Source organism: Camelus dromedarius, chromosome 8, assembly GCF_036321535.1.
Source record: "Camelus dromedarius isolate mCamDro1 chromosome 8, mCamDro1.pat, whole genome shotgun sequence".
Classification (NCBI taxonomy): Eukaryota; Metazoa; Chordata; class Mammalia; order Artiodactyla; family Camelidae; genus Camelus; species Camelus dromedarius.
The window spans coordinates 35,017,388-35,033,061 of NC_087443.1; the positions used below are offsets into that span (position 1 = coordinate 35,017,388).

The following is a 15,674-nucleotide window of genomic DNA, read 5'->3' on the forward strand; positions in this document are numbered from 1 at the left end:
ACAATTTGCAGGTCTCAGACCATACTTTGAATACACTAAGTTAACCTAAATCTAGAACTTATCCTGGATTCCTCTGACTCCCCCTCCTGCCCTATTCTCTTAAGCTTAAATGTCACCTCCCCACGGCAGTCTTCCCAGGCCACTTCATCTAGAGTAGCTCCCCAGTCTAATTCTCTACAGAGCACTGGTTGCTATCTAGTACTTTTCTTGTTTGCTTGTTTTTTGATTGAATAATTGAATATCTCTAAGCCTTAGAATGTTAGCATCAAAAGAGCAGAGATCTTATTTGTCTTGCTTCCAACTATATCTACAGTGCATGGAATAGTGAGCACCTGTCTCATGGGAGGTGCTCAATAAGTATTTGAAGGATGAAAGAATACATGAATGACTTGGGGGCAATCACTTGTTCCAGCACTGCTACATCTTTGAGGAATCTGGAGCTATGTGCTTTGGGGTGAAGGTGAGACCATTAGTTAAACTTGTGACTCTAGTTAACCATAATTTTATAATTTAGGTAGGCTCCATGGAGATAGTACTAACATGCACCTGAAATGGAATTTGGAAGCACGTGGCTGATTTGCTTCTGCCCCTAGTCATAGGCATAATAATTGAGTTCAGGACTTAAATGTTAACAAGCTGCTAAATCATATTACTCATATCCTCTAGTTATTGTCTTATACATATTATCACTTAAATTTGTATAGAACTGGAATTTAGGAAACACAGAAACCAGATTTTTTTGGATTCAATTTCTTGGAACCGATTTAAAATCTCCCCTCTCAGCCTCATCTCAGATTGGGCAAACAAAATAAACCAACATCTCTTTTGGGGTAGAAAATATGATTACTCCCCAGTGAAGCTTATTAGTTTTTAATCAGATAATTCAAACTAATTGAAGTAAAAGATTGTTCACTTCCACTAATTGGAAACCTAATTTAGTTTTGAAAATATTAAGACTATTTTCTACATTATAGGAGTTTTAAAAAAGTTAATACTTAAAGCTTCCAACTATCTACCTATTAGGTTGAACTATATGCAATTGCCATTTTTGAGGGTTAAAAATGGTGGAATACCAGCAATTTCAGGTGATTCAGCCTAATGCTATACAATGACTGTATTTTCCATAAATATGTTAAATAGTCGCACAAATTTGAACTGTTTCCTAGTCTTGACAGTAAAAAATCACATAAGGAATATATTTGTCTTCTTTATTGAATTGCATTCATGCTCCTAAATGGATATTATTTTTCGTTTTAACAAATTTGTTTATCTTTTGGACACTTAGGAGTAAAACCAATGAGTCATTTCATTCCTTTACTATGTGAGGTAGGCGCTAAATAGCTTTATTATTTTTAAAGTTACAGTTAGAAAGAACAATTCACGTAGTTTGCAAACCTCACACACAGATCCTAGAGTTCAGGACACTCCAGGCTTTTTGTGAGGGTGGTAGGAAGTCTTAGCTTTCTATGACTTCTCATCTTCTTTCATTTAAGTCCCCAAATTCCAGTCCATTCCATGCCTCTTCTAGCCACTGTTTTAGTGGAGTCCTTGTTCCAAGCTAAGGCACCTTTTCTTCAGCTTCTCCTACTGCATGACCAGCAAGGGCTGGCAAATTCCTGGCTAATTACATTGGCAGAGTTCTTATAGGGGGGAGATGAAATTCTGAAATTGTATATTGGAAGTATGAACTAATTTTTCAGAAAAAGTATTATTATACATGGTGGTAAGTTAGGCTTATATTTATACTTCAGGAACAAATGAGTGCTATGTAAGGCTTTTAAGTGCTTACCAAAGAATATAAATAAAACGTTGTCTCCATGTATTCCAAACAACTAATTTTAGGAACTTGATTTTACCAAGTTGGGGCCTGATTTTAGGGTATTCATAAATGTTTGAATTGACTTCACCAAAGGAACTGTGGAAGCAATATGATGAAAATATGTATATTTCATTTTGCTACAAATGTACACTTATCGGTTATATATTGTTTTACCTATACTACAGATTGGGAGGTGATGAAAACAGGATACTCAATGAGTTATTTAAAATATACTGTTTGTAACTACATACTGAGGATACAGTTGTAACCAGATCTTAACTGGAAGTTTCTACCAAGATGAGCTAGATATCAGAAGACAAGTGAGTTGGGAGACAAAGTGTCCTCCAGAAATTTCAAAGCACATGCTTAAGAACAGATTAGATGATTTAGAGGAGAAGATCTAGTTAGGTGACTTTGGAGAGAGCCATTAATATCTGTGAGTCTCCTACCTCCTCCTCTAGCCCCAGAGAACCTGCCTTTCACCTCCAGTCTATTCAGGGAGATTAAATAGACCCATTTGTAGAGCTTACTGTGTTCCTCCAGTGGGTTGGTATTTGATTCCCACCTAAGAAATCTAGAGTGAGGAGCAGGGTGGGTTTTGTTGGTGGACACACTGAAGGCTGCTTGAGTAGCCTGCATTCCTGCATGTGTCAGGTCGGAAGAGGACCTGTGATGGTTCCTGTCATGCACACATGGGCCACATATGAGACAAAGCCAGTGGGGGGGGGCAGTTTTTGTCCCTCTGGCTGGGAAAGGAGGGAGTAAGGAGCAGCAGTTAGTGAAGTAGGGGAGGAGGAAGTGAAAAAGAGAGAAGCTGGGCCATACTTCCTTCCTGACTTTAGGTTTCCCATTTGCAGCCATCCCTGAGGTGTGGGTACAGGGTGTGAATGGGGGTGTTTGTGTGTGTGTGTCTTATTTTTGAATAAGGATTGGGGTGTTGGTTACTACAAGGGCTAGAAGTTTTGTATTAATGGATCAAGATTTTATTTTGCAACAAAGTAAACGTAGACCCTTATACGAACCAAAAGTGGTCAAAATGTTTTGAGATTACCTCACATTTGAGACTGCCAGGCACAGGAGAAGAATAAGGCCCATTGGATAAATTTAAAGGGATAAAGGGAGAAAAGATTACTTTTTAGACATAATTGTTTAATGTACCAGTTATATGATGTATAAATTGCAGATGAGCGACAAAATAAGAATACTGTAGGTCAAGGAGTTTCCGTGAAAGATTTCAGAAAATGTTTGCGAAGCTGAACCTCAGGAACAAGGAAACCATGAAAACTGTGTGGTAGGAGCATGTGGCCTGTTTCTAAAGCACTGAATCTTTACATCTGAGATGTTAACAAAGATGCACACCATCCCCAAAGCAGGAATTAATGTGTTGTTGTTGTTTGTAGTGTTTTGCAACTAAGAGTTGAGTTATCCCAAGGATAGCTACCCCTATTACACATAAATCAAGATTATCATTCCAAGTTATGATTGATGGGATTCAGATTTTGTAAGGAAATTTGCAAAACACAAGCAGTATGTTTAAGTTAAATTTAAAGGTGCTCTCTGCACTGTTCTGCACAAAGGTTGTACTACTGGTCCACTGTTGGTGTCTGTGCACTTTGAATTTCCAGGACTGGATTTGTGCTGTGTTCTCCATTTTCCCTTGCCTTGTCCCCATGTGAGTGAAAGCAGGAATTTCTTTGTCAGTGACTTGTAGGTGGTGTCTGTGCTCAAAGTAGAGAATATTTTTCTGTGTAAATCTGGCCAGTATGGCAAGCAAATCAATGACATTTGACCCATCCTTTTCAGGCTTAAGTTAAAGACCTTACTTGAAAATGAATTGCATAGAATTTCAGTTGTTCCGTGAAAGAAAACAAAAAGCTAAAAAAATTATTTCAGAAGAATATACCACTTGAAAATATAATTCTTTTCTTTAAAGATATGTGTGTGTTTATTTAGACATTAACAGTTACCAGCTATTTACTGGGTGCAAAATGTCATGCTAAGTCATACGTGAATTAGAATCATTGGTTATAAAGGCTCTATTACATTTTGTTTGATCCTAGACTCCTTTGACCTCTCAGATTCACCTTGATAACCTAAACCAATTGATGTTCAATGAAGATCCATTGGTGGTGAATGATACCCCTCAAGATAAGAAATGATGCAGCCTTAAGTCTAGAAATCATTGTCTGTTTGGAAAGCTAAACATTTAAAATAAATACGAACATCTGAAAGAATGACACAAAGTTCTGAGTCAATAAGCAAATGTTAGTTGCTAATTAGAAATGTTATATAAAATGAATTAGAGCTTAAACACTATATAAATATAACAAATACAAAATGGTAGAAATATATATCAAAGAAAATACATTTCTAAAATAGTCATTTAAGGCAAAACATTCTCTAACATAATCTTAGCAATGTTCTCCTAGGGCAGTCTACCCAGTAAAATATTAATTTAGAAGTTTGAGTTCTGGGGAGGGAATTGTTTGTAGTCAGTAATATTCATTGTTCAAGGGTCTTTGATTTACTTTCATGCTCAGCATAGTATGGTAATGCTAAACCACACAGATGTTCTAGGATGGTTCCTACTCTTCATTTGCTTGGGACTAAATTGGGGACAAGAGAGTCCAGCTTTCTGGACCTAAAAGTTGACAAAGCAAAATAAAACAAAACAAATGCATACTCTTCAGAAGTAATCATTTGCTTCCCCTTCATATACGTAGGCTAATATGGGAGTGAGGAAACAGATTACTTTGATTCCTGTGTCCCCAGAATGCAGATATAGCCAGCTGTCAATACACAAGTTTTCCCACTTTTTCTAAGCAAATTTTCTTCTATAACTTCACCCACAGGCCACAATACATCTAGGCAGTTCTTCATGACTTCTTCACGGTCATTTCCCAAGGCAGCAATGGACAAAACAGTATTATAATGTGGTCATCATTTCTTTCTCAAAACTTCCTCAGAGTCAACATCTGCCAACCTAATGCAAGCATTCCATCCCAGCCTGCTCCTTAGTTTCCTGAATTGCATTTATGTAGCTTGGCTTTGATTATCCATGGCATAGAATGCTGTCTAAGATCAATTCTGTCTTTAACATACCATAGTAACTCCCAGAATGATAATTGTCAAAAGAACACTGCCAAGTGTCAGAGATACTCAGATGGAGAGGACTGAGATGCTTTTTGAGACTCCAAGTTCCTACTCTTAGCCCTGAAGTTAATTCACGATGGAGGTTTAATAAAGACTTCTACTGGGTTCATGGCACTCCACTCATGGAAGCTCATGTTTATATGTACTTACACTTCCAGTAATTAAGAGAAAAGCCCTACTTTCCCCTGAGCTGATCAGTGGATTAGCATGAATCTATTTACAGGGTAAGCATAAAAGTAAAATCAAACATCTTATGTACTGACCTGGTATCATTTTTACAGGGTTCTAATTGCTCCCTGTCTGAGTTGTTAAGGACATAGGCTGAATACAGCTGTGATTTCAGTGACACTTAGAAGGATTAACAACCACAACTGTGATGACAGTATTATAGGAAAATAAATCTGTGCTAGTCAGAGCAACATTTATGGGGCTTGGAGGTAACTGTCGTAAAACTGAAAAAGGCTGCAGAGTTTCAGGGAAAATGTGGAAGTGTCCTGGAGACCTGGGCTCTAGATCTGGTTCCACCACTGACAGTTTGCCAGCTGTACCTGAGTTTCGCTAGAAGAGTAGTTGCCTGGGTATTTGCCTCCCAGAAATATATGTAATTTGATGAAATAATATCTGAAAAGTATACTTGATTATGGCAAGCTTAAATATCCTGCTTCAAGTCAGTAACTTAAAATCAGTTTTAAAAAGGTTTTAAACATCATATTCAAAAGAATCCACTCAGTAAAAATTGTCCAACATATATCTGTATATCAATACTGTATATCAATGACTCCACTGGAATTAAGAGACAGAAACATGAAGGAAAACAGCAAATGATCAGGGAAGTCTGGACCCTTGCTTCCAGGGATCACTTATGTCACAAAATCCACAATACCTGGCATATAGTTTTCACTAAAATTTCATGTTATATTTCAAAATATATTTTATCAGTTCCACCTTGGGAAATAAATCAAGAGTTAGATTAGTAAAATATAAATCTGCATTTAAAAAATAACCACCTTATGAAAAGAAAAATAAATGACTCAAATACTCAGTCTGTCATTCTTTTATGTGATGCTTATGGCTTTCCTTTTTCTCCTTCAGTGTAAACACTTAACTAGAAAGCAAGGCATTGTACAGGTTGAATCACAGGGTATTGCCTAATGGCTGTTTCACATGCTTCAACCTAATGTAAGGATTGAGAGGTGAGCAAACCCCCAGGCACACTAGATTGAAGAAGTCAGATAAAGGCCAGCTTGGAAACCCAGAGTTCCTTGAAGTCTAGATCACCTCAAGTCTCAGATATTGAAATAGCTCAAAGATGTGATGGTGTTTGCCAGTACTGAGCTGAGGATTGCTGGAATGGAAAACAGACTATTTAGTCTCTCTCCTTTCACATACTCTATTCTAGGTAAACACATGTAAACAAGTAAGCTGAATTAACTGCTGGGCTAATCAGGAACTGTGGATCCATGTGGACGAGTTTCCTACATGACCCATGGTCAGTCTGTACTCTGCCTTCCAAGGCTGCAGTTTCAGCTTCACTGAGGTCAGATGGCCTGGGCATCCGAGGATGGAATTAAGCAAAATTATATTCCTTACAATGAAATTCCAGTAAACCTCTGAACCCAACAACCTTACCTGCTGGTTTGATCTGACATCGCTGAAATTCATCTTTTTCCCCAAATCTAGAATCACTGCATTCTTAGTTTCACGAATGTAATCATCATTTACTGGTTGGGAAGACTTTGTATTTTTCTTCATTAGTCCCTGGGATGGCCTGTAAAATAAATTCACACTTGTCTTACTCATGAAAAGCACGGGCCAGTGTACAGAGGCCTAGATATCAAAGTGGGTGTAATGGCAACCAGACACCAGGCATCATCAGGCATTTATGGAAGGCATCTTCTGTGCAAAGATGGAGCACTGCACAGAGAATCTGTGTTTGTAGAGGTGTTTTCAATAATTAAACTATTGAATCATGCCCTTTTATCCTAAGGTGTTCAGTATTTATTTTGTATTACAGAGAGGATTTTCTAGGAATGCACTAAATGAGAGTCCTGTCCCCGACCAAGCTATTCTATGCCTATGTCCCTTCATAAATGGCATCTTTTACATCAAGAAGATCTCAGTGACACTTACACAGATGGTGCACTTCTCGGCAGCCCCATGGCATTGGTGGGTGGGATGGCAGGGAGAGAAGGCAGAACGGAGCTGAGGAAAGCCACTGGGTTCTGAATCCGGCCGGTGGGAGAGACAGGAGTTGGAGACACACAGCGGGGCTGAAACTGGTTTCCGCTGGAGATGGAAAATGTGAGTGGTGGTTGTGCTGGCTCTATGGGACCTGGAGGGGGTGGCTCATTTTGGATGGAAACCCCTCCTAGAGATTTGGTTTGTGCAGAGGGATGAGAAATTAAGAGACTTTCTTTGCTCATTGTCCTCTGCATGGCTTGAGGAGTGTTGCTCAGGGTGAACACTGGCGAGCTGGAAGGGGACACAGTTGCTGCAGTGGTACTCGTGGAGGGGAAGAAATGCTTTGGCCGGGCCAAGCTGAATGTCTGTGATGAAGGGGCCTTCACTTGCTTGCTAGACATTGCCACTGCTGGGGCAGCAGTTGAGTTCAAAACACTCATGTTGAAAGGAAACTCCTTAGGAGATGAAGGAGATGGGTTGTGCAGCTGCTGTTGTTCCAGTAAGACTTGGTGGTGAAGCTGTTGTAGCTGGCTGGAGTCACTGCGCACGGAACAAGAGTAGGGAGAGAGAAGAGAAATTCATCACCATCACCTCACCCTTCAGAAAATGTAGAGACAGTCTGTTTATAACTAAATGCTGATTAAGAACACAAAACCAGAGTTTCCAGAAATCAGCCGGCCAGTCCCTTGGGAGTTGTCTGTCCTTTCTAAATCTGTTTGATTGCCAGGAAGAAGGGAAAGGCCACCATGGTACACAATGCCAAGAGGCATGTTCTAGGTGTTGTGACCCAGGAGTTGTGCAATGTAGCAGCCCCATTTTAGAATGTTTATAAGTTAGAAAAAAGAAATAGAAACTATGGTCCTCTTGTTGGAAGTGCTCAGAGTTCCGAGATGAGCAGATAGTATATGCTTTGGGACAGAAGGCACTGAGCTACATACTGATGTGAGTTACTGAAGGGGGCTGAGTTCTCCAAGAATGTGCTATATTCTTCACTCTGCCTCATTTTAGAGCAAACTTTAAAAAAACAGCTGGATATGTCTCGGTGTTTCTCATTCTCTTCTGACAACAAAGCTTTATAGATAAGGTGACCATGTGTCCCGATTCATTCTAGACAGTCCTGCCTTTTGCCTGTTTTCCTGGCATAGTTATTAATAGTCTTTCACTTTCGAAAATGTCATGGTTTGAATGATAGATTGTATGGAAACTCTAATTGTAAACATAGCCTTCGACTTTTCTTGTGCCTAAAAAAGATCAAACTGGGAGCATTTTCTCTGTTTCAAGAAACCTGAGTCACAGAAGCATTATATGATTTGCCTTAAGTCCCACAGTCTATTTACTTTTCTTAACAAAACAGGTAATTATTTTTTAAGAAAGAAAATAGAAAATGAAAATGTCTAAAAGTTATGTGTACATAAAGTTGTCGGGGCTGTCGAACTTGGCTATGTAGGAGAAACTGTTTTTGGATAAATAATCCTAGGAAGATCCACAAGTGAGACCACAGTGCTTCAAGGCCACCGTGGTTTCATGTCCTTTGAAAAAATAGAAGGTGATCTGCTGAACATGAGATCTATTAAAAATGAAAAGTTTTATGTTTTCACAGTCATCAGGAACATCAACACCAGCAGCAATAAAGTTGAGCCAGAAGCTTCTTCAAACCTTGATTTTTCTTAATTCTTGGAGTTTAAGACCTTTTTCCTTCCTTCCATTAACATTTATGATACACAAAATATGGAAAAGTAACTTCACAAAATAGAGGCCCATATCCACTTTCATTACTGCTGTCAAATGCTACATAATGTGCAGTCGTTTGTTCAGCTTTGAAAACTCTTGAGTTAAACTGAGAATTTAGAGGTTATTAGCTACTTGACACAGTAACTTTCTTCTTTTTAGAAGTAAGTATTTAAACTGAGAGAATAAAGTAATATAATTAAAAATTAATTAAACCCTTTCATTTCATCATAGATGAAAAGGTCAGCATTCAAGAGAAGCAGAAATACCTTTGTTAGATTACCCTTAGAAAAACATATCTAATTAACATTGTTCCTGCAGGTGTTAACTTTCTCAATGGCATGAAAATACAAAACCTTTAAGTTTTTAATGGATCTCATATTTAGTAGATCACATTCTGTGATTGCTGTAGCATAAAAACAATGCTATGTGGTTTTTAGGACATGTTTGTATTGTAGTTTGAGTAGATTTTAATCTGATAATATTGCAAAAGTATTTTATTGTGGTTATGGAAGTAAAGAAAGTAATATAAGAAAGCTAAGTACTCTTAAAAAGATAAGGATGAAAAAAAGGGGCCAGGAGGTCACTTGGTATTGATTGAGTCCTGTTTTCCTTTAGTTCCCATTGAATGCAAACTAAGAACTGGCTTTTAACTTCAAGTAAGACATCTTAGCCCTTATCATTCAATACTGTATATTGGATTGTAGAGGGTTACAAACCTTAAACATAGTGATTTATGAGGTATAGCATCAACTTGTTTTGATTACCTAAGATTCTGGAAGAATTCGTTTGAGAATAATGTCTCGTTGTTTGACAGTTAAACAATTTTTTTTTTTATTAAAGTGTTTCTTGTTTAAGAAGGGATTTAAAACAGCTGTTTCAGCTTGCTTATTCATTACATCAGGATAAGGTGTCAATTCCAGTATTCAGTGAACTTTTATTGAGTCTTCTGTGTGTTTACCTTGCTAAGTAGTATAGGAGATACAAACATGTCTGGGTTAGTATGAGCTATTCAGGGCTCAACTATCTTACTATACACACATGTAATACAAATAACCGGTGGTTATTTACAGATAACATGTGAAACTTACTATTTAATAATGAAGGTACAAAGTGCAGTGAAAGAATAAAGGAAGGCAAGATTAATTACAAAGCATATAAAACCCTGAGTAACATCTCTCATTCAAAATAACAGCCTGTTGTAAAATGCTATAAACTTAGCTGCTTATTTCTTGTTGCTGTGAGGATTTCTGAAATCAGGTTTACACCCAAGCTTTCTTTCTATAGATTATCAGCTCTATCAGGTTACCTGAAAATATCTTCTCTTTTGCCACAACTTAGCTTAAGCACGAGGCTCAAGAATATGGGCTTTGCAGACAGACAGACTTAGGTCCTAATCCTGCCAATCGTATTATTTGTGGTTTTGGGTGGTTTTTAGATTTTTCTGACCCCAATTTCTTCATCAGTAAAATAGGAATAAGTAATATCTCTTAACATTGTGAGAATTGATAGATAAATCACCTAAATCATACACGTGATCAATAAATGGTGGCTGTTACATTTTTCAGTTTCTGAACTACAAATATCAATTTTGAGATTTGAAAGAATGAAAATTAGAGTTTCAGAATTTTAAGGATGTTTCTTGTTGTGGTTTCTGGAATACAGGAGAATTTCTTAGTGATGTTAAATGGTCAAGGTAAAATGTTAAAGCTTAATGACAAACACAGCAGGACAATTTGGGATTCTGTATCAAGTACTGTTGAAAGCAGTTTTGGCAACAACAGTTTGGGGCAATGTGTGCTGGAGCCAGCTCTCGATGGCTCTAGAGAGCAGATTATGCACACCTCATCCCAATTCCCAGTTCAATGGCCTTTTTTTTTTTTTTTTTTTTTTAGTAGTTTGAAGTCAGCCATGGTGGGAGGAAATTCGCAAATGCTACAAATCAGGGCTTCCCCACCTGTGCCTGTAGTTTAAAACATTTGCCAGCGCATCATGAATTAAAGTAACTAATTCTGGGTAAATATGTTTCTACAATCAGCTTTCAGTTGTGTTTTTTGCAGTGATTACCATGCTGGCTACACATTAGATCACCCAGCGGGCTTGAGACAAAAAACCTCACCCATTTAAGTACCGCTGGCCAGAGAGCCAATTGGCCTGAGAAAGGATCCAGGCATACTTATTATTATCTTTTTAAATGTAGGTCATTCTTAAACTTTAGTGAGCCGCAGAACCCTCTGGAGGGCTTGTTAAAACATAGATTTCTGCCCTCCGCCCAGCCCACTGAGATTCTGATTCAGTACTCTGGAGTAGAGCAGATCCATCAACCTCCAAGGTGATGCCAGTGCTTTGAATAGCAAGGCTCTAGGTGATTCTTTTGTGCATCCAGGACTGAGAAGCACTGCTCTAAACACTTGTCCCCAAAGCATAGGCTTTCCCAGTACATTCTGGTTTTTGTCTGATACTTTCCTCTTTTTAAATGTTAATTCTGTTTTTCACCCTGGCTGTGGAGGAGTGTGTGTATGGGGCCGGGTGGAGCGATAAAGGCTTGTAACTCAATTTCTCCAACTTTACACCAGTGGTTTCCAACCTGGCTGCACATTAAAATAATCTGTGGAGAGATTCTGGTTCAGTTGGGATGGAAGGCATAAATATTTTTCAGTAAAATCTCCACATTTTATTCTAGAGTGTAGCCAGGATGAAGAATCACTTCTCTGGGAAGCTTAATACTCAAGTTGAAAATTTCGAAGTCTCAATTATTTTTTTGATGGCACAGTGTTTAAAAATGACAGCTTCCCTTTCTGTTGCAATTTTAAAATCTGTAAGAATTTTATCTATTTTTCGTATGAGTGGTAAGTTAAAGGAACAAGCAGAAAACTGTATCCTTGACAAGACTATTGAGAGAGTCAGTATATTTTAATGCAAAACCTAAAAGGTGAAAACGAGTAAGGTTAAAACCAGTAAGAAAAGGTAGTAGGCATGTGGATTCACAAAGGATGTGTGTGTGTGGTGAGGGGAGCATATACTTGCATATTCATACCTCTGCTAACACAAACCTATATTCACCTAATTAAGTAAAAATTTAAGAAAGGCAAAACATGTTAAAAAAAAAAAAAGACTCATATAGTGCTGAGGACTGGATTTTTAGAGGGTGTCACTACATAATTTAGTAGAAAGAATTTTTATGTTCATTGGTAGATACTGCTGGCTGACTACTTAATTCTTCCCTTTGTAAGGGAACTCGATTTTATTCATGGAGGCAACATATGCAGCTGAAGACTACATTTCCCAGCCTCCTTTGTAGTTAGTATAGCATGTGACTAAGTCCTGGCCAATGAAATAGAAGAAGATTTTGGGTATGTACTAAGAAGGCTCCTGTAAAGGAGAAAAATATCAGGGCTTCTACCCCTTTGCCCTTTCTGCTGCTTGAAATACAAACGTGATAACTAGGCACCATCAGCTGTCTTGGACCATGAGGGGACCTGGAGCAGAAGCCAGTGCTAAAGATGGTGGAGCAGAAGCCAGTGCTAAAGATGGCAGAGCAGAAGATAGACTGGGTACTTGATGACTTTGGAGCCATCATCATGGCCCCAGACTGCCCATTATTTGAGAGAAAAATAAACCCTCACGTGTTTAATCCACATTAGTGCTGTCTGCAATATGAAGTTAAACCTAATCCTAACTGACATACCTACTAGCCCCTAAACAGCCCCTGGGTAAGAGGAGGCCCTACAGAGGAGGCAATTGATTATTTGAGGTTACCTGTTTTCACAACTCCCTTCTCTGAGAACTGCCTTCATACACATTTCTGATTTGACCCATTTGACTCTTTTCCCACCAAACATAAATCCTCCGTACCTGACGAGGCTGGGTTAATTGGTGTTGGGAACTGATTTAGTTAGCAGTGGAACCTGACACGTATTGTGACAGGACATGCCATGATGGGCCAGATATGAACTGATGAGTCTTCAAAGAAAGAAGAGTGGAGTGGACATGCAAAGAGGAAGCAAGGAGGTGCTCAAGATGGAGCATGAGCAGTGGACAGAGGCGAGACTGACCATGTATGTGGTTCTAGCTCCCAACCCCCTAGCCCTCCTTCTCTGTGCAGGGCCTGGCTATATTTCATTTTCCATTCCTCCTTATATCCCTACAATAACCTCTTCCTTTATTTTTACTTTAAGTAGATTCCTGTTTCCTGTGACTGGCAGAACTTTAAGGGGACAGAAGTATTCTGGATGTGACTTGCATGTTTTGTAGCATTTTGATTTTCTGCCCAGAATCTTGCCTTATGTAGTAGTGAGGAAAATATAATACTAAACAACATGAATGGCTTCCAGTAAACATCTTATAGTCAGCACTGAGAAGCACATGATGGGAATGCCAGTAACATAGATTTTATTGTTGATATTTAAATGTTTATGTAATTATGCATGTAATTTTTATCACTTTGATGTGTGAATTAGACAGAACATAATAGTAGTATCATGTTCTGTGCTTGCTTTACTGTGGATGAACATTAAATATGGCGACATGACTCTTCAGAGGATTAGGGTGACAACTGCATCAGGCTCCTGAGGTGAGGCTAATATTTTGCCTTCTTCTTTCATCCCATTCTATTTATATGCAACCGACTGTGGTTACTGCAGCATATCTAGCCGTAGCAAAGAACTGTCTAAAAAATGCTAAGTATCTTTCCCATAATGACTACAAAACTTAAGTTGAAGCTGGGAAACAGAAAGATGAAATTACAGACTGTAAAGCTCATTAGACACAAGAAAGGGCTTTATAAGAAGAGTGTAGAAGTGCTTTACCTGGAGCCCTGTAATGTTAGACAAACATCTCTTTGAGCTAGTTTAGGTGTAAACATTTCTTGGAGGTAGATTATGAATAGTAAGGATGGTATTCGTAGTGCACTTACACTGATGTAAGGATGTGTGATCTGCAAAGCATTTAAGGTGTATTTTCTCATTTTATAGTTCCCTTTTCAGCTCCATCATTTTTAAGAAGGGCAGACTCAGAGAAGGTCACAGGCACTCTTGGTTATCCCTTCCAATTTTTACTTACAGTTTGGGTTTGGCCAGAACTGGAGGTGGCTCTTTGATGGGTGAGGAAGGCTCAGGGATTTTTGCTGACTGTCCATTGAATCTCTCCAGGAAAGAATCAGGCCTGGTCTGGTTGGTGGTCACCATTCCACCCTCAGAGGATGCTTCACTTCCTTTGTCATCTTCAGGCAGATTGAAGTGCACACGGAGCCCAATCCTTGAGCTGGACCGGGGCTCGTTGTGGTTTACCAGAACCCCTTCCAGTTTGGGTTTAGGGGGTTCCATAGAAGGAGGCTCTGGGTTCGGTGGGGTTGGCTGTTGCTCAGTAATAGCTAGGTTGGTGGTGGAGTTGGCTGAGTGAAGAGATCCATTATTTCTGAGGTCTTCATTTCCTGAAAGGACAATACCAGGACCTAAGCTGTTAACTTTACTCAACAAGACAGATGTTTGCAACCCTGAGTTGGGGCCTGTATCCAACCCAGGTGAGTGTGCTCATGGGAAATGCTTCTCAAAAACAGAAAACACAATCTGGGGACATTAAAAGATGGTAAGGATACAGGAAAAAAACCTAAAAAAAATCCAAGACCATTTTGGAAAGAATATTAAAAGCTTATATAAGACCAAGGAGATGTTTTCTTAAGGAGTACAATAAACAGCAGGATAACTAAGGTGGTGGTGATAAATGTGATAAGAAATTAAAAATTGAAAAAGAATATATAAAAAACTGAATCATGGTGCTGTACACCAGAAACTAACACATCGTAAATCAATTATATGTAAATTAAAATTTTTTTTAAAAAAGAAATTGAAGATTGGATTCTGTTCAAGAATGCTGTCCTCAATAATTAAAAGAATTTTAGGAGAGCCAAGCTAGCTTCATATGAAAAGCAGTAAAGAAGGATAATATAAACTCTCCATACTCATATTCAAAGTCATAGTCTAAACTGTTCTGGCATTTAAAGAGCCCTTACCTCTTACATCGAGCTGTGCAATGCTTGACACGGTGCCATATTTGTTGCTTGCAGTACATGTGAAGCACCCAGAATCTTCTGCAAATACCTCCGCAATGACCAAAGTACAAATCTCTTCTAAATTCCAATAAAACAGAATGGTTACTGACTTAATTCTGGAAGTGGAATTTTCTGATATTAGATGGTGATTCTATAAAATCAATCTAAGAAGCTGATGGTATTAACTGTTTGAGAATAATTAGTCCAAATAATTATTTGATTGAATTGACTGATTAGCAGACTAAATGAGCCAAAGGATGTAAAACAACTCCATGCAGACAATCAACAAGAGGATTTAATGATAATGTTATATATTACGGATTTGCAGATTATTTGTTTTTTATGTCATCAGTACAGATGACAAAAATAGAAACAAGAAACAGTGAGCTTAAAAATCACAAAAATAAGTTAGGATTTAAAGCAAAAGGAGGTCTGTGTAAAATAAAAAGGGGTTAATAAAACAGTTTTAAAACTCAGATCTCTTAGTATTTCCATGGGGAACTTTTTAAATCTTTTTTTGGTGACTGATATCTATGGGGAACTTTAGCAGTGAGGTAATTTTAAATGAAGGCCATAATTTAAAACTGGACAATAAATATTTTGCTTTGCTAATTGTAATTGGCGGAGCAAGAGCAACTTAAAATTCTGGGTGAAAAAGGAGTGAAGTGCATTTTTTCTTTTGTAACACTATGGTAATTCTTATGGATCACTCCGGTACATAGCATGAGCCCCTTTGAATCACTA

The 15,674-nt window shown here is 38.2% G+C and overlaps 1 protein-coding gene across 4 annotated transcripts in view; it reads right to left on the reverse strand.

The window, feature by feature from the left end:
* MYPN (myopalladin) overlaps positions 1-15,674 on the reverse strand; it is a 73,427-nt gene that overhangs the window by 14,335 nt on the left and 43,418 nt on the right. For all 4 annotated transcript variants that reach the window (XM_031461205.2, XM_031461200.2, XM_010985799.3 and 1 more), the window contains 4 exons: positions 14,892-15,008; positions 13,943-14,312; positions 7,103-7,693; positions 6,602-6,740 (listed from right to left, as the gene is read on the reverse strand). In XM_031461205.2, the coding sequence (XP_031317065.1) occupies positions 6,602-6,740; positions 7,103-7,693; positions 13,943-14,312; positions 14,892-15,008 (1,217 nt within the window). The remainder of the gene's footprint in view (positions 1-6,601; positions 6,741-7,102; positions 7,694-13,942; positions 14,313-14,891; positions 15,009-15,674) is intronic.